The sequence below is a fragment of the Oenanthe melanoleuca genome, chromosome 1, assembly GCF_029582105.1.
Source record: "Oenanthe melanoleuca isolate GR-GAL-2019-014 chromosome 1, OMel1.0, whole genome shotgun sequence".
Lineage (NCBI taxonomy): Eukaryota > Metazoa > Chordata > Aves > Passeriformes > Muscicapidae > Oenanthe > Oenanthe melanoleuca.
In genome coordinates this window covers 75,444,381-75,462,365 of record NC_079333.1, presented here as the reverse complement: position 1 = coordinate 75,462,365, position 17,985 = coordinate 75,444,381, and the positions used below count along the sequence as shown (strand labels likewise).

General features: G+C 39.5%; 1 protein-coding gene across 4 annotated transcripts; it reads right to left on the bottom strand.

The window, feature by feature from the left end:
* Positions 1-1,180: 1,180 nt before the first annotated feature.
* Positions 1,181-15,765, bottom strand: BIVM (basic, immunoglobulin-like variable motif containing). 4 transcript variants are annotated; one of them, XM_056516438.1, is made up of 11 exons: positions 15,677-15,765; positions 13,946-14,546; positions 12,907-13,033; positions 11,911-12,006; positions 11,717-11,821; positions 9,845-9,939; positions 8,525-8,657; positions 6,203-6,274; positions 5,282-5,365; positions 3,611-3,707; positions 1,181-2,659 (listed from the first exon to the last, which is right to left on the bottom strand). In XM_056516438.1, the coding sequence occupies exons 2-11, from the start codon at positions 14,433-14,435 to the stop codon at positions 2,369-2,371; spliced, it is 1,590 nt and encodes a 529-aa protein (XP_056372413.1). In that variant the 5' UTR covers positions 14,436-14,546; positions 15,677-15,765; the 3' UTR covers positions 1,181-2,368. The 4 variants fall into 4 exon arrangements, with proteins under 4 accessions (XP_056372413.1, XP_056372397.1, XP_056372405.1 ...); XM_056516422.1 differs by having other exon boundaries at positions 15,585-15,702; XM_056516430.1 differs by lacking the exon at positions 15,677-15,765 and adding an exon at positions 15,166-15,249.
* Positions 15,766-17,985: the final 2,220 nt, after the last annotated feature.

Genomic DNA, 17,985 nt, shown 5'->3' with positions numbered 1-17,985 from the left:
GAGATCATCGAGTCCGACCTGTGACCGAGCGTCTCTTTGTCAATTACACCGCGATCGAAGTGCCAGGTCCAGTCTAAACACTCAAGGACGGAAGGGGCCCCCCTTCCCACTCAAGGATCTCCCTGGGCAGTCCCTTCCGATATCTTGATCATCCTTTCCGTGAAGAAATTCCCTCAGGTCCAGTCTAAACCTCATCTGGTGCAGCTTGAGGCCATTTCCTCTCATCCTGTCACTTATCTGGGAGAAGAGGCCGACCCCCACCAGGTTACATCCTTCTTTCAGGTCGTTGTAGTGATAAGGTCACCCCTGAGCCTCCCCTTTTCCAGGCTAAAAAACCCCAGCTCCCTCAGCTACTCCTCACAGGACTTATGCTCCACAGCCTTTATCAACCCTATTGTCCTTCTCTGGTTGGAGAATGAAAAAAAAGTCTCCTGTCCCAGAACAAAATCCTATAATGCAGATGAAAAGTAGTCCTATTTTTCCCACCCCTGAACAAGATTTCCCCTGCAGCCTGTATGCTCTCTGTTCTGCCCCGACCACAGCCCCAGTGCCCCCCACTGCAGGCACCCCAGCACTTGGGAATCCCTAGGGAAAGCTCCCTGCAGCACAACCCCAGGGACATGCACATGGCTTCTGCTAATGCTGGAAGAATCCATAGGCTACATACTCTGTGGATGAAGTGGGACAGTGTCCAAGCCAAGAGCAAAATAACTGTAAAACCAGAATTTCATCCCAACCTACTTAAGCAGAACAGCCAGCAAGCATCAGAGGAGAGACCCTGTTTCTCAATGCAACGATCATTATTAAGTAAAGGTTATGAGACACACATGTAACTCTGGCTATGTAAGTCCTAATTCCCCTAAAGAACAAAGCCCAAGTAATCTAAACAAAGCTGAGCCCTCAGCCCAAACTCAGCTTGCAAAAACAGGGTCTGAAAATAGCTAATCTGGAAAATAATGTTTCAAAACCTATGGGTTTTGTTCAGTCATGAGGCTGCAGCTAATTAAATAGCAGAAGTCACAGTGGCTGCACTGAGCACCACTTTTTATGACCCAAGAGATCCTACCTACTTTGCTAAGTGGTAGCTGCAACTCTGATCTGTCACTTACCTACTTTGCTGAAAACCTTCACTAAATGCAGGACCGTCACTTCCAAGAAAAATGAAAAGCAAACAACAAGATAGAAAACAAATTTTATTGAATGAACAAAAGTCTAAAAGTCTCCCATTTTTGGTTAACAAAAGCAGCAACCTACAAAACCCCTGCATTCCATGACAAATCTTTTTATGTCAAAAAATTAATCCTTGAGCAGGTATGAACATTTGTACACAGAACAATACAATTGTTGAGATGTGTTTGGGCAAGCAACTGAATTTATCAGGGAAAGAAAAAAGAAGGAAAAAGAAAGAATTCACCTGGGACACCTGAAAAAGCTTGAATTGTGTGCTGGCTGAGAGGTATATCATCGGGGCTGCCAGCACCTGCATCCCCTTCACACAAAATGAAAAAAGCAGCCGAAGGACAGATTGTAAGACTGAACAAGGAAAAGAATTGCCAACAGAACACAGTGTTCAGCTAGCTCATTTGGCTAATTGTAAATGCAGTTTTTAATACTGAATTTCATAAGCTTGTGTTAAGTGAGTCCATGCTCAGGAGGCTCCAGGGTAAGAGTTCAGCCACTGTACCTACAGAGCAAAGGTAACAGAGAAGTTCCATCCTCCAACAGGCAATTCATCACAGTCAAAACCAGGCAACCAGACAAGGGAAAACAAACTGACACCGGCTTGACAAGATATGATTATCTGACTGACAGAAGTCAAATGGGAATTAAATGGAGAATGGCCATTCTCTTCATAAATCCAACAAGGTTTTCAAACCTATGTGATCTTTTTTTTCATTTGCTCTGGATATGGGCAGCCTTACTAAAATGAAGTGCTAAAAACAAAGGCAATGTTTACTTTTATCCTTACACCATTTGCAGAATAACCCTTTTTTATAATGTCATACCATAATTTTTCATGCTTTTGAACAATAAATATTTTCAATGAAGTCTGTTTATTACACTGACTGATTTCAACCTGCTCTTTTGTTTTCACAGATCAGGATATAGTACAATTATTTCAAAAGAAATGATTGATTTTGCTATCATATTCACCTTTGATTGCAAAATTACAACAATCTGTGCTTATCTGTCACTTTATACATCAGATCTTGTCTATTGCAACCATATCAACATATTTATTTAATAATTATGAAGTTGTATCTTATACCATAATTTCTATTCTTATGTGTTCTAGGACTAATAGATCCCTAATACGTTTTGATTAAAACTAACTTTAATATATCAACTCTATCATCTAAAGTTAATTTTAATCATTTCCATCATAATCATTATAACTCTGATACCCACTGTTCCTCCTCTCCCGAAGACTAGATTTCTTCCACGTGGATTCTTGATGAAAGCTAGCACTGAAAGATCGACCCAGTCGTCCATGTTGTTTCTTAGATATATTGTCTTCACTCTCAGATTTGGAAATTCCTTGTCCTTGTGTTTGGGATTGTTTATTCTGTCTCACATTTCCAAATGGAAAATTCCAAGGACCAAATCTTTGCCAGTTAAGTCTTTGAAAGGCAATGATGCAATGAAGATTTCCTCCAACCTAATCAAAATAAAAGAGGTTCTTTGTTAAATGCACACCACAGGCACATTTCTGACATACACAGATATTTGACATCAGCACATTGACAAGTAACACAGTGCTTTCAAAAAGAAAACAAGAAGCACCACAACCTATAAATCAGGAAAAAACAACAAACCAAAAAAACCACAAAATCATATACAGAAATATACAACTTGCATCAATCAGTTCTGATTGTTTCCTAGATTCAATTACTGCTTTCTTATTCATCTTTTTGATCTTTTTAAGCTATCCATTTTATCTTTCACGGGCCAGTACCACTTATCTTCTTCTAGTCTTTTTTTACTTTCTAGCTACCTTCTCAGTAATTATCTGTTCTGGTCCATTCAGATCTTGCTGACAGTCTTCCATAGGGTCTTCACATCTGAAATCATCTCTTCAGTCTATTATTTCTCACAGAGTTTCAATCTGCAAATCACAAATACATCCTCCACCCATGAGATACAGCCCTATCTATAGGAAAGAAAGCAACATGCATTGACATGACTCCACACAAGGGAGACACACACATTCTTTTATGCCTGATCCTAATCAATTGTACTTTCTTTCCCACTTAAATGTCTTTGGAGGATCATACCCCAAAGGGTCTGTAGTTTGTCTGCAGAAAACTTCTATACTTGCTGCAGCAACATTTTAAACCAACAAAGTTAAATATTCTGACTGAATACATTCTGTATACACAGATATCCCGGTTCATCCTAGCATATACCAAGCCACTGATGTTTTATATCTTGTCCAGCAAGTAAGTCTAAATGACTTTGGTATGCAAGAACCCACATTATACTTCTGTCTTCAGCAACACTTCATAACAGAACAAATTCCTTTAGTAAAGTTAACTTATATTGCTGAAGTATGAGTAAGTTTGCAATAACCTACCATGAGTTTCTTTCCATCTTAGAGAGTTTACCTTACCTTCTTTGTTTTTCTATGTTGCAATCCTCTCTCTAGGTGTCGAATATCTAGATATTCTGGATTTTGAGTGTTTAGGTCAGTGACAATATCTGTCCACCTACAGAATAAAATCATTACTATTCAGCTGATATTTATGAAACTTCAGCAACACAAAGACTCACATACACACAAATATAGATCTGTAACTTTAATCAGTCTTATCAGTGATTTAAAGATAAATGAATGCATAAAGTTACAAAAGCCTTACAGTATTAGAGACATCAAGCTGGATGTAAAAGTATCACTTTTAATCAAAGCATTCACAGTGATTATTCCTGCTCTTAGGAAACACCTTCCAAAATGAGTAAGAGCACCATGAGTCATAGCTACATTCCCTACACTTGCCAATTCATCAGTTTGAGAAGGAAGGAAGCAAAGGGTGGTCTAGGCAAGATGAAACATTAGCCTTTTTTCTTCTTTAAATCTCTCCTACCCTTTTATATTATTTTGCTAAGTTCCTTGGTTTCTTTTGCACACTAAATGTGCTTTCACCAGAGACAGCTCCCATCATAACTCACTCCTCCATTTTATTTAATTCTAAACTATCAATTCAATCACTCCCCATTCACTCAGCTTTTCAAAGGCTTATTATTCCTTTCAGCCCAATTGAAACAGATCTTTTTATATTCCAGACCTTTTTAAACCTGCACATCACCTTTTCATTTCTATCAATGTCTAACTGCCTGTTAAATACCACCTTCCAAGTTCAGAAAATGCATTTCTGCTCCAACCTTTACCTCCTTTCCTTAAGCACAGAACTTTCTGCCAGGTCTCACAGGGAGTGCAGCAGGAGGAAGAATGTCTCCACAATCAAAATTAGTATTACAAAGGGTTTTATTATGTATTCAGAAACCGTTTCCTGTGCCATTTGTAGCTAATATACCACACAACTAAGTTCTACCCTTGGTACTTACAGTATGCCATTTCTCAGTAATCAGATGCATAATGTGATTTTAATCTTGTTGCACTTAATCTCGTAATCCAAAATACCCAAGTACTTGCAGTTATTGACCAGGTCACATTACTGACAAAAAAAACCTCTATTAAATATAACTAATTCATGACATTTCTACATGGCACCCTCTAGCTCTCCTAGTCTGTATGTCTCGTTTAGACACCAACTCTGTTTGGGTCAAACCTCATCATAAATGTTCTATTTGAATGCACAGATAAGCAAATAACACAACTGCAGGCTGCACCTGAGTTAGGAGATCTCAGCAGCAGAATAATATCCTGTGCACAGCCCAGACACAGCCTGTGGATGTCCTCAGCTACAGTCTAAACTCCTCCAAGGGCCATGCAGTCTGTAAGTCACAACTGGCATGACCACAGAAAGCTGAGGTGCCTTTTCATCCTGACTAATATGAGCTGTGTCACACTCAAACAAGAGATATGGGCTTTGGCTCTCAGCAGCCCTCGTATGTTCTGACAGGTGATATAAAACTGCAAAGCCAGCCTTGAAGTCAAAACACAAAGCTTCTCATTAAAGCACCATCTGTTTCTATTAGATACATATATATACACACATGTATGTATTTATTCAAAAGAACTAAAAAAGTCACTCAAGGACCTGAGAGAGAACTACAGACTGTTTTGAAAAACATTATTTTACATTCTTACCAAGTAACATACCTTTTACAGTGTATTGTTGGATGCTTTCTGCTGGGCTCTCCAATCAAGATCCAATATTCTACTTCTTGCTGCAAGACACGACCTCTGTTCAACAGAAGACACAATCCTAGTAAGATTTATTGTGCATGCTAAAAAGAAAAAGAGATGTTAACAGTCTCTTATTCTTTTTAGGATTTTCTAACATTTAAAATTGCTTCCAAATCCAAACTAAAAACCAGCTCTTGTGCTATAGTGCTCACAATTGCATACAAGGAACCTTTTGTTTCATAGGGTCTGAAAGCAAACCTTAGAGATGCTACTACACTTTATTTGGGAGGAAGACCGATTTTCACTAAAAGCAATTTTATTTGGATGAAAGACAGTCTGGTACACAATGTAAATGAGTTGTGGAAAGCTACCCTAAATGTGGTACAAACAGCTTCCTCCCTCTCTGATTTCTAACAGTCATGAGAGAGTCCTTTCCACTATTTTTAAACTATACCCTGGCTGACAGTTGTTACTAAGAGCTGTAGGGTAACCTGTAAGAACAAAACTGGCAACTTCAAATGCTTTCTTCTAAACATCCAATACCAGATACTAAAACCCAAACTTCTGAATTAATACTACTTTGCAATTAACTTCCAAGAAGCTCAAAGCTTCCAGTAACCTTGCCAAGGAAAATTTTTGACAGGTATAAGGGCAGAACTAATGAGATACACAGGACTGCTCTGTGACTTCCTTTGTATAATCATCTCATGAAAAACTACATCAGTTTCAAATGTGACAAAACCTGTTATTTTTCTGTCTAGGGTTTTAGAAAGCTTACGGCCTTATTGCTTGGAACATTTTGTTTACTTACAAAAAAAATCCATGTAAAATAACAATGTATTCCATCAGTGCAAAGATGGGAAACCAAGACACAGGATAGATGAATTGACTTACCTAAAGTCACACTGGAAGTCTGTGGTTGAACTGGGAACTGAACCCAGGTCTCCCGAGTCCAAATCCAGCAACCTAAGATCATACAGGAAGTCTGTGGGTGACCTAAGAACTATCTCTAAGCTCAGCCTAGCAACCTATCCACCCACTTCTTTTGGGACCTAAAATGTTTCTTAGCCTGATTTTTAAATAAAAAATTTCTTTGTAAGTAGAGTACAAAAACCGGTGAACAAGAACTGCTCCAGCATCTAATGGTAGTGCTTCTGAAAACAATTTTTTTTTTTTTTCCTCAGTAGGTTCAGAAAAAACAAAGAACACAGGATGCTCATATGGTTTGATCTCCAGCCTAAAATAAGGCTATAAAAGCTTCTTGAACTTATTATTTCATGTTACATTGTTAGAAGAGAACTGTTGATAAGAAAGAAAGCTAATATTGACTTAAAAATAACATCACTAGTGACTAAGAATCCATTTCAGCCATGGATAAAGAATGAAAGTGTTGTTCCCACTCACTACTAAACAATATAAATTTAAGTTATTTAAAAGGCATGTTATGTTTCCTCACACTGGACCATGTTATTTCTCAGATTACATTTTTGATCTAGCAATAATTTTTTTTTTTTCCTTTGGTCTTCTAGTTCAGATTCCTCCTAACTGACTGAATAAGTAAGTGATTAACATTTTGGTAAACTCAAGTCTACTGATGTGTTGGATTTCTACTTGGGGCAAGTCAGTGAACTTAATCTCAGTAAAAAACCTGTATCCTTTTGTTCTTATATAAAAAGCTTTCATTAACCCTATAATCAGCTTCACACTGGGAAACCAGTTAGATTATGCTTTATCACCTCCAATCAATGATTATTTTTAACTCCAAAAGTAGAGCTAGCATTCTCTATGCCTTGATGCAATCCTACCTCTTCAACAAAGTCAAAGTCAGACTGCTTAGCAAGCAGATTGCCAGAAGTTCACCTTATACTAGTGACCTACACGTTTCACTGTTTAACATTCCCCAACACTGGTATCTGCTAATTTTCTCAGGGATTGACTACTTATGCTCTATGATAATGCTAATAAATACTGACCAGTGGCTAAACATAGAGAAAGTTCAACAGAATCCTTTAATACCTACCATGTTTGAAACTACTTTGAGAGAGGAAAAACAGCTTAGTATGTTTCGCTGAATAAGGTAAAACAAACTGCTCTCCTCAAGAATGCATAGAGTACACTACTAAGTATAGCACCCTACATTGAGCAACAAGGTAAATGCCTCAAAAAAAGCTAATACATATCTCCAGAATATTTTTATTTTAATATTTTCAAAGTTAAAATTTTTGGGTTTAATGCAACACTGTCCCCAGATTCCATATGAATACTAATGCTATTACCTATTTTTCAAAATCTGTATTTAATTGAAAACTATATTAACTATTGCATTATATTATCCTAGTAGTGTCACTCCGACAAATCTGAAATTTCACAGGGAACTGTATTTTTATTATAAAGCAACTGTTTTATTAAGCATATTAAGCTTATAGAAGTACTCCAGCATTTCAAGCATGGTTAAAAAAGGCCAAACCTAATGTCATAGTCCAAACATCTCTTCTAGCTTTCCTCTCCCCATTCCCTTCCAATTCCTGGTAGTAAATCATTCATATATCTTTACTTTTCCATGCCTTACATGCCAGTAGCTGGAGTTTACCATCATCATTATTAGTCAAGATTCATGCAAAAAAGGTACATATCCACCATCCTGTGATACCTACACAACCCCTGTTCTTGCCCTACACAAACACTGGTTTCTAAATGTAAATTTCATTGCATCCACCTCATGAAGGATTAATATTACTGCAGACTTTTTGCTTCTAGTTTACAAAGGAAAATGGCAACATACACACACTTGTTTTCCCTTGCAAGCTCTCTAGGAACAGACTCTCCCCATAATTAGCTGGCCTTTTATTGTTTAGCTTTAAAAAAACCCCACCTGGCCTTTTTTCAGCCCATACGTTTTTATTTTCAGAATAGTTACCTTCACTCATCCTTCAATAAAATAACTACCTTCTCTCTACATGGCTAGAAGGTCTTAAAAAATTAATTTCTTAATACCACTTACAGTTTTCTCTTTAAGGTCCTCTCAATGTAGTCTGTTGAGTTATGTTTCATTTTAAGTCAGTCCTATCAAATCACACCATTAGTGTTTTTCTAGCTCAGACAGATGGCTATATGACACAAACTGAAATGTTATTTATGGAGAAAAATGGCATCAAATTGAAGTAAATTTTTCTGTATGTTTCTTCCACTAAAATAAGCATAAGCACAGTATCTTACCTATAGGCTTTACTAGCTTTTACTGGGGTTGCTTCAAATCCAATTGGGCAAAAATAATGGTTTTGGCAATGGTAGATGTAGGCCATTGATTCATCTTTCAGTCCTCGTGTTAGCTTTGCAAGGGCCCCTGCAGCTACAAAGGAAGATCAGGTTACAGTTCCGGGTGCTTTGGATCCTGAGTAACATATTCAGCAGAAAAAAAAAGACGTTTTTTGACAACAAAGTAGTTATACTGCTTTTTATATGGGAGGACGTGACCCGGCAGGCATCCACACAATATACTTTTGGTATCAAACTTATTACTTTTTTATACAAGGCAGGAAATTAAATACTATCTGCTGCACAGTCTGTGCCAGGGAAAGGCAATAGAAAATATGCTCTGTGCTTAGATCAAAATCAAATTTAAAAAAGAACCATAAGTATCTCTTAACCTAGGAAATACACACTGCAACAGAATGCAGTCCCAGCTGCCCTAAGTCAGATGTGGCACATATTGATGGTACTACTAAACCACTGAAAACACTCAAACATTTTGGTAAAATGAGCTTCTTGGAGCTTCCTAGTCTCAGAAGCACATATGAGCATGCAGGGGTTTATAATGTGACCACAGTGCTCAATTTCAGGAAAAGACTAGAAGAGGCACTGAAACATTACAAGTTTCAAGTGGGATACCAAGAAAAAAATACTCGTTTTTAATAATCTCTAAAACTTTTCCACATGATTTTGTGCTTTTAAAGAACCTTCCAGTTAGAAGGCAATTGCCTATACTATACCATAGGCTAGTTAACTGTGCATGAAAGTAACATTTTTTAAATAGCATACCTAAAAAATGCAGCTTCATAAACTAATTGAGAATAATCGCCTAACTTTAGAGAGAGATGTTAGTTACAGTTAGGCAGAACAGGTAAGTTTATTAAAACTTTTAGTTCATTAAGACTTTAAAACTGGACTTTTTAAAGGCATAAAACATGTAGTAAAGACCAATACTTTTTGTTCTCCCAGTGGATGACAGCTAACAAATCTTTCCACACACCACTACACAACTGGAAATGCAGTGTTTGCCTGGATACCTTAAAATTCCAATTCCAAGACAGGAGAATATATAGCACAGAATGTATTTTAACATAATAAAAGTATAAATGAAATCTTTAGCTAAATAAGAAAAAAAGTAAAAAAAGAAAAATCAGCCAACTTGGAGTTATTTGATACCTTATCTCAGACTGGAAGTACTACTTACAGACTTCATCCTGTCAAATGCTACACACTGCAGAATTTTTCAATTTATACACTAAGATGAGTACTTTAGGATTAGCTACATACCAGTTTCTCCAGCTGTCTTGTTCTTCCCATGAGGTTTATACAGAACGTATGAGCATCCCTTGATATGGAAGTGATCATTTATTTGCCTAAACCATCTGAAACAATAAGCTTAAAGATTGTAGTAACTCAAGAGTTATTAAATACATTTCATCTCCTCACACTTTTCCTGTGCTTTGACAGTTTAGGAAAACAGGTCTTGGTGGGCTACTAAGTACCTACCTCGCTAATATTTAGATTGTAGATGACCACAGCACCCAATACAAAACTTAACATATCCTAGATAAAGAAGTAAATGCACAGAGCCTTTTCCTTCATTTTGCTTTTCCAGACTTGACATGGATCCATAATAAGCAAAGATTGGGATATGAAATGTTGGTTCTGTTGTATTTAGTCCAGTCACCTCTAATGTTCAATTCACTCAGACTTTAGAAAGACACATGAATTCTGAGATGCCAAACTTCAGCTCTGATTTGTAGGGTACATAAATGAAATCTAGGTCCCCAGAAGGGACCCTTCAAGTGAGACTTTCTGCTTATCTGTTGGGTTTCTCTCACCTAAACTTCACAAATCCCGAGCACTAGAGGAGCCTCATACTGCAACTCCTTACCACAGCACTAAGTGAGGACAGGCCAGCAATTTTTCCACATTAGAAGATTCAAATTACATATTTGAAGACAATACCTCAATCATAAAGCTATGTTGGGTCATGGGGTTGGATCTCACCCCTCCTGTTCCCCAATCTGCCAAGTACTTCAAAAGTTTTGGACGAGGCAGGAAAAAAATAAAGAAAACAAAAAGATGGGTAACTTCTCTGACTTCTCTGCTGCATAGAGGATGCTCACAGGGGAAATCAAAGAACAATTACAAGTTTAACTTTAGTCTGTATAGACTCTTAACAGGAAGAGACAGAACACTGCATCAGCTTGGTCTATACGAGTTGCTATACCCTGACATACTCCTGAAGAAATACAAATCCTGGATCTGAATTTCCTAAAGCAAGTAAGGAAATTTTTGTGACATTTTCCAATGATCTAGTCAGTATGCTGGACGGAGAATAGACTGCTGCCACTTTTCAAATCCAGCACCATCCTGATCAGCCAAACACTACATATCGCCATAAAAAAAAATTAATTAAATCAAATACAACTCACAAAGCAAGCAAGAATACGGCAAAAGTTTCTAACCTCACCAAAGGATAACACACCAAAGCCCTGTCAAAATGTTCAGCACTCTAGTACAATATGCTTCTTGGTTATGTTTAATCCTAGAATGTCTTATTACTTTAATACCAAAAAAAAAAAAAAAAAAAAAAAGGCACAAAGAAATTAGGTCCAACCTACAAATATCAGGAAAGAGTAGAGGAGAAGTGATAAAAAATTTCAAAGTGTTCTGTGACTCCAGCTTGATGTTGCTGTTCCTGAACAGTTCCATTGCAACAAAGATTCAGCACTATCTCATTTTCAGTTCTTAAATTACATTTTACCTTAGGCTAATAGTGTATCAATTGTCTTTTTGGGCCATTTCAGTGATATTAGCAAGCATTTAACATGCAATTTCAAAAATAGGAAAATAAGTGTAAAGAGAAAGTTTCCTAACCAGGAGACTAGACTCATTAGAGTATTGTACAATCATCACACAAACTGAACCAAAAATCAAATAGAATTTCACATTGATCTGACCTGTGTAACATCACACCATTCAAAATGGCCAGTGTCAACAACTCTTTGATAAGTTTTGTCAGAGCATTCAGGTATGCCTCATTATTCTAAAACTTGAGGATTAACAAATCAGACACTATGTTTTTAAATAAATTAACTACTACCATATTTTAAAGGTTCTATCTCTTAGCTGGATCAAAAAAACCAAACATACCTCATTAGAGTTGTGTTTCCAGTGAAGGGACCAAACCTAATCTCCTCAAATGGGGGCTGAAAGCCGAGTATATGCAAGGCTTCTTCTTGAGTGATGGGAGGCAAACTTAAAAAAAAAAAAAAAAAAGTGCTGTAATTAGAAACATATTTTTGACACTCTGGAGGCAAAGCAAAGCAGTCTATGTGTGACTTTACCTTCCAGCTCCCAGTGTACTATATAAGAAATTCCAGCAAGACACTAAGGATGAAATTCCACAGGAAGTCTTGTATTGAGGTCGGCTAACACAATACCTTAAAGAAAAAACCCCAAATATATTAGTAACACACAATCTTGACTCATATATGTGACAAACTTCAACTACTTTTTGTGTGCCATATCACTAAAATGCCACATTATATTGAATGATTTTATATCATCTGTGTTAATATTAAAAAGCCAACAAAAAACCCAAAACAACCTTAAAAACAAAAATTAGGCAACCATGCTAAACAATTTCTTGGCCAAATGCCACTACCCAATTTAATATAAATCAGTCATTACTTCTAACAGCTCCATGGGAGTTCTGTACAAATGATCCTGTAGGAAAATGTGATTCTGTACTAATATAACACATGGTTTAATCCAGTCTCTTCTAAAATGTGCACTTGTGACAAACTGCATCTCAACCAATTTACTAATGAATATCCTTGTGGGCCACAGAGTCCCTAGGTTAACTCTAACTTTCTGGTGACAGACACAAAGTTCGAACCAGATAGATGCATTAAACTAATAAATTTAGTGAACTATATTAATACAATAATGGTTGTATAGAAATGACAGATTCTGCTCAAGTATTTCCCAATAAAAAGTAAAATCAGAAGCAAAACACATACATTTGAGGTTACTTTTTGCCTGACCATGCTACTGAACTTGAATTTTGTTTTGCAATGAATCCCCACATAAGTTTTTCCCTTTACTGAAAGTAAAAGGAACGTTTAGAAAGAAAAATGTTTTAAGAATTTCAATAGATGGGAGGGAAGCTCTAATTTTTCTTCTAGAATGCATGAGACAGTGTGTGGATGTTTAATATTTCTACTAAAAAAAAAATTACAAAGACCTCATTGAAAAGTTTGAACTCAGGTAACTAGCAACAGTGTTTACTGAGAAACTACATAGTTAGTGTAGTTCATAAATGAATTCATAAATACTACCATCTCCGAAGGTCCAACACTTTTCTTTCCTTCACATCTTCAAGAGCTGAACGCTGAGGACACTCTCTGTATTGTTTGGTTTTTTTTTCCACTGATTTTTTCTTTGTCCCTTGTTTCTTCATGTTGCCTGCAAATCAAATTTCAGAACCAAATGTCTAGTTTGCCATTCACAGCTTTCTTCTTAAATACATTTTGTAATAGCATACAGCTCAAATACAGACAGTGGTTGTGTTAGTAAGTGTAAACTGGGACTAAACATTAACTAAAAGGAGAAAAATACATAACCTAAATTGTCAACAGGTTTAAAAAGCTGCCATTAGCTCTGTAAACAGCATGATGTTTAGATCATGAACAGAATTAATGATGACCTGCCCAACTGTTTAGAGAGATAAGTCTATCTGATTACTCTAATGCATTAAATCACCAATCCCAGAAATAGACTCTCAGACCAGCATGGACCTCCAATCTCCTAACATTAAGTACACAGGGAATATAATGAAATGTTTGTTTTTCACTGCCAACCTTGCAACCAGCTACAGTTTCTAATGAAAACTGTATGCAAAAAATATATGCAAATCTATTAATAATAACATACACCAAAGGTCTTTTCCTTTTTATAAGCCACTGTGACAGTAGAAAATGGAGACTTGGGCCATATGCTAAAGCAGAAATGTTTTTGTCCCATTTTGAAGCCATACATCCAGATGCAAAATATACTAGGTCCTACTAAAACAAAAGAAAAAAAAACACTCCAAGAACAAAGAGAGAGGGCTCGTGGGGATACCAGAAACCACCCCAAACAGTACACAGTTAAGCAGAAGTCAGCCTTGCTTTGGATCCACTTCCCCTGGCAGTTACACTTGACTTTCGCTCCTCCTCTCTCTCACACTATTCTGTCTTGATGAGCAGGCTCCTTGAAATGAAGAAAAGGCTCTTCTAAAGCAACACCTCACAGGACTCATGTGCTGGCCAGCCCCCTTCACAAACAAGCTGGAAACATGAAGCCTTTTCCTTTCACATCAAAACTTCACCACCTCACCTGCTTTGCTCTTCATATTTGAGTTCACGCCATTGAACTCCGATTTGTCTATTTCCCACGCCAGTGGAAGCTTTCCAAGATTGCCAGGCAGGCTTTCCAAGTTAGCATCTTCATTGTAGATAATCTCTGAAGCACCAGTTTGAACACTGAGTAAGTTAGGTGTGTTATTTCCAACGTTTAAGGCAGCACTGCTTGATAGGCAGGCACTAACTGAAGCACTTGGACTTTTACAAATAGATGTTACTCTGTTTAAAAAAGCATAGTCTGAGCAGATGGTATAAAACTTCTCTCTTGTATGAGTCACAGGACATCCCCATGGATAATGCCCATCTTCCCTAGACACCAAGGATGCAGTGGAGGCATCTGACATGCAGTATGGCTTCACGGGATCGTGAAGAGAAGCTTCTGGGGATTCTTTCCCAGGTCTGTTTTCAGTGTTTCTATTATTTCCAGAACCATTTTCCTTTTCATCTTCTGAAATAGTAGGCATTGAATGATACTAAGAGTATTGCACAGCAAAGAATACTTTTTCTTTATGTTTCAATTACAACAGGGTTTTCATCACTGCCTCCATTGCCTCTGCAAGGTATCAACAAGGTACCTGAAAAAAAATGGTAAGTTAGCACAGGTGTCTCATGCAACATAAAATATACACAAAGCTTGTCTTTGAACTCATAGCCAATAAAAGCTTAAATACCCTTCAAGATACCACGACAAACATGGTGTCTTTCCCAAATCACATGTCTAGAACTCTACAATCAGCACTTTTTATCATTTATGAGGTACCAACAGCATATGCCACAGTGATATCATGCTGAGGACATGATAAGCAATTATACTTATAAATCAGCATGCAAAAATAAAAAAATTTAAATCTTTCTACATATTCTTGGTTGTGTTTGCTCTCTTCTATCCCTTACAGTCACGATACACTGCTAATGTGGAGTACAGAATAATTTATACAAATTAATAAATCATCATACAGCAATTTAAGGTCACAATTCTGCTGAATCCTGCAAACTTTTGCTGCAAGTGAAGTTCAAGCATACAATTACAGTAACTACAACCTCAATCGATTGTAAATTGACAACACCACCCTCAACCTGCTCCAATGCTTCCCTCCTACAGCTGTTAAAGGTTCCCTTTTATTTTTCCGTGCCTCTTATTCTTCAAGACGTGAGAAAGAAAAGCAGGTTTTGTTTATGGCAGCTAAGAATTACCAAAAACAAATTCAGACGGCTGGCTGGCTTGCTTTAAATTATCATTTTTAAAGGGCAAGCTGACAGCGTGTGTGTTATCTGTCATCTCAGCAGCTCGCACGTCTGCAGACACGCGCCGCAGATGGGAACCTGGCGAGGGAGGCAGGAATTCCGCTCCGCAGCCTCCCCCTGCCGCACCGGCCTGGGGCCGCTGCCCCGCACCTGCAGCGCGCCGGGAGCGCCTCCGGCCTCCCAGGGCCGGCCGGGCTCCGCCAGGCGGAGCGCAGGGACAGCCGAGCACCCGCCCCTCCCCCGCGCTGCCGCCGGCGGCTCAGCGCGAACAGCCGCGGGCTGCGGGAAGGGGCCCCGGGACCGTGGGCTCGCTCCCCTCCTGGGCGCCGGCCAGCGGCAGCGGCGGGGCTGTCCCCGGGCCGCGTTACCTGCGCGCAGCGGGGCTCGCCGGCGTCGCCTCCCCGGCCGCGGCGGAGCGGGGACGCGGGCGCGCCGGAAGCAGACACAGCCGCGCGCTCACCTGCGCGCCCCCGCCGCCCCCCGCCTCCTCCGCCGCCGGCCCGCACCAACTCCCGCCGCCGCACGGGGCCGGGGGAGGCGCGGCGCTGCCCGGCGGCGCGGCCGCGCTCCCGCTGCCGGCCCTCACGGTGCCTCCGAGGAACCAGTGGCGAGCGCCTCCCGGCTGGGCCGCGACTGCGCCTCGGCGCCCTGACCGGCGCCTCTTCGGCCGCCCTCCCCCCCATTTGCGCCCTCATGGTCTCGCCCGCTGGTGCCCCTGGGGAGGGAGGGAGGAGCGGGCCGGGGATGGCGGGGGCGGGAAGCGCCTGCTGTGAGGGGGTCGGCGCGGAGTAGTGAGAAACAGGCTGAGGGAGATGGGCCTGCTCAGCCTCGAGAAGAGACGGCTGAGAGGGGATCTCATCACTCTCTGTAAGTACTGCAGGAAGAGAGGTTGCCGAAAGGATGGAGCCAGGTTCTGCTCGGTGGTGCCCAGCAGTAGGACGAGAGGCAATGGGCAGAGACTGATGCGCAGGAAATTTGACCTGAATATGAGGATGAACTCCTTTACTGTGCTAGTGACCAAGCGCTGGAACAGACTGACCAGAGATGTTGTGGAGTCTCTCTCAATGGGGATGTTGAAGAGCGGTCTGGATGCAATCCTATGCAATGTGTTCTGGGCTGACCCTGCCTGGGCAGGGAGCTTGGACCTTTTATTTACACCAGGGTTCTCTTGGGTGCCCTGACAGTAGTAAGAACACGTGTAACAACAATGCTTCTGTAAAACTGCATGAAGGAACAAAAGTTTATTTCAGGTAGCGCTGTCTGAAACTGCTGACAATATTTGTCATCTCATCCTTCACTGCAGTCAACATGAACAAACAGTGACACTGAAGATACAACTGGAGTTGTTCTGGTACTGCCACAAATATGTAAAAATAATTAATTTTAAAATAATTAGATTGATTTTATAACGAAGTCACTATAAAAAGTTATGTGATGTCCTGCTGACAGAGGAGTCACTCCTGGCAATTATGACGCTGCACCCTCGGTTCACAGAGCAATACTTTCTGTGAGAGGCGTTGCAATTAATGGAAAAAAACACAATCTAATATCTCCTCAGTTGTTAGTTCTCAGTGGTTAGGCAGAGCTGAGTTGCCAAAGTGCTCAAGCAGTCGAGGGTACAGGCATGTTTGCCATCCCCTGGACATGAGAAGACCTAGATCCCATTCCGTAGTTGATGTGGCTTTATCCTGAGGCAACCTGCCCCTTGTAATGGAGAGCATCCCTTATTCCTTTGCCAGCTGGAAGCCTGTTGAGCCTTAGTCGGCCAACAGCCTTTGATATAATTAAATAATTCTGCCTCCAAAGCATTTTTATCTGAGCCAAATTATAGGCATTAGGATAGCAGTGATGTTGGCTTTGCCAGCCAAGACTAAAATTAGGTTGCATGATTTATCTTATAACTTGTTTGGGTGGTGACAAATAGTGCCAAATCTCTGCATGGATTCCCTGAGCTGCACTTTTGTGGGGGGAAAAAAGCTGGAGGAGAGAACATCAGGAGGGTGGAAGTGTATCACCTTTACTTCATCGTTGCTGTGCTTTTTTTAACATGTCACTGCCTTCCTGCTGAGAGGAGGAAGGATGATCTGTGAATTCTACAGCTATCAAATTTCTTTTTAAATAAAAACATCTTTAAAGTTCTCTTCCACTAGAGGAGACTGGCTTCTCTCATACAGCAAAATATAAGCTGTGAAGGAGTGTGATTTCTGCCTGCAAAACACATCAGGAGAGTAAAGATGAGGAAAAGAGATGAGTTAAAGGGTAATGGATATACAGTAGTATACACAGAAATGTGTGAGTTTTTGGACTGGAAATTGCAAGTCTTGTAACTGCTGAACGTCCTGGAAAACTCATGTCAATGAGAACATAACAGGGCAAAAACTATGTCTTTTAAAAGCTGGAGCTTGGTAATATTTAAGGCATTTTGTAATGAGGTTGTTGGTTAGAAAAGACTGTCTTCATCAATCCAAGTTGTTGTTTCTCAGCTTGCAATTTTCTCCAAGCAAGTGATTTTTGTGTGCTTTTCTCTAAGCATATTCAAAATGTACTTCAAAATGTAAAATACAAAACCTCTTTGAAATTCATGGGTCCTTGCTGATGAGTTTCAATTTTCTGTATTGTTTGCCTTAACAAGAGAGAAGCAAGAAGTAGCCAAGTTGAAAGTATCTTAGAGGTCCCAGACGATTCTGTATGTGGTTAAGAACAGCATTAGTGTTTGGGGCTAGCTCTCTGCAATTGGAAGCCGGATTATTTGACAGACAAAGGGCCATG

Bases quoted from the DNA above. Each gene is read 5' to 3' on its own strand.
- BIVM (XM_056516438.1), bottom strand. From the start codon at position 14,435: ATGCCTACTATTTCAGAAGATGAAAAGGAAAATGGTTCTGGAAATAAT. The intron at 12,007-12,906 runs GTAGTATTTATG...TTTTTCTTTAAG, and splicing joins GTGTTGGACCTTCGGAGATG to GTATTGTGTTAGCCGACCTC. The intron at 9,940-11,716 runs GTATGTTTGGTT...TTATTGTTTCAG, and splicing joins GGAAACACAACTCTAATGAG to ATGGTTTAGGCAAATAAATG.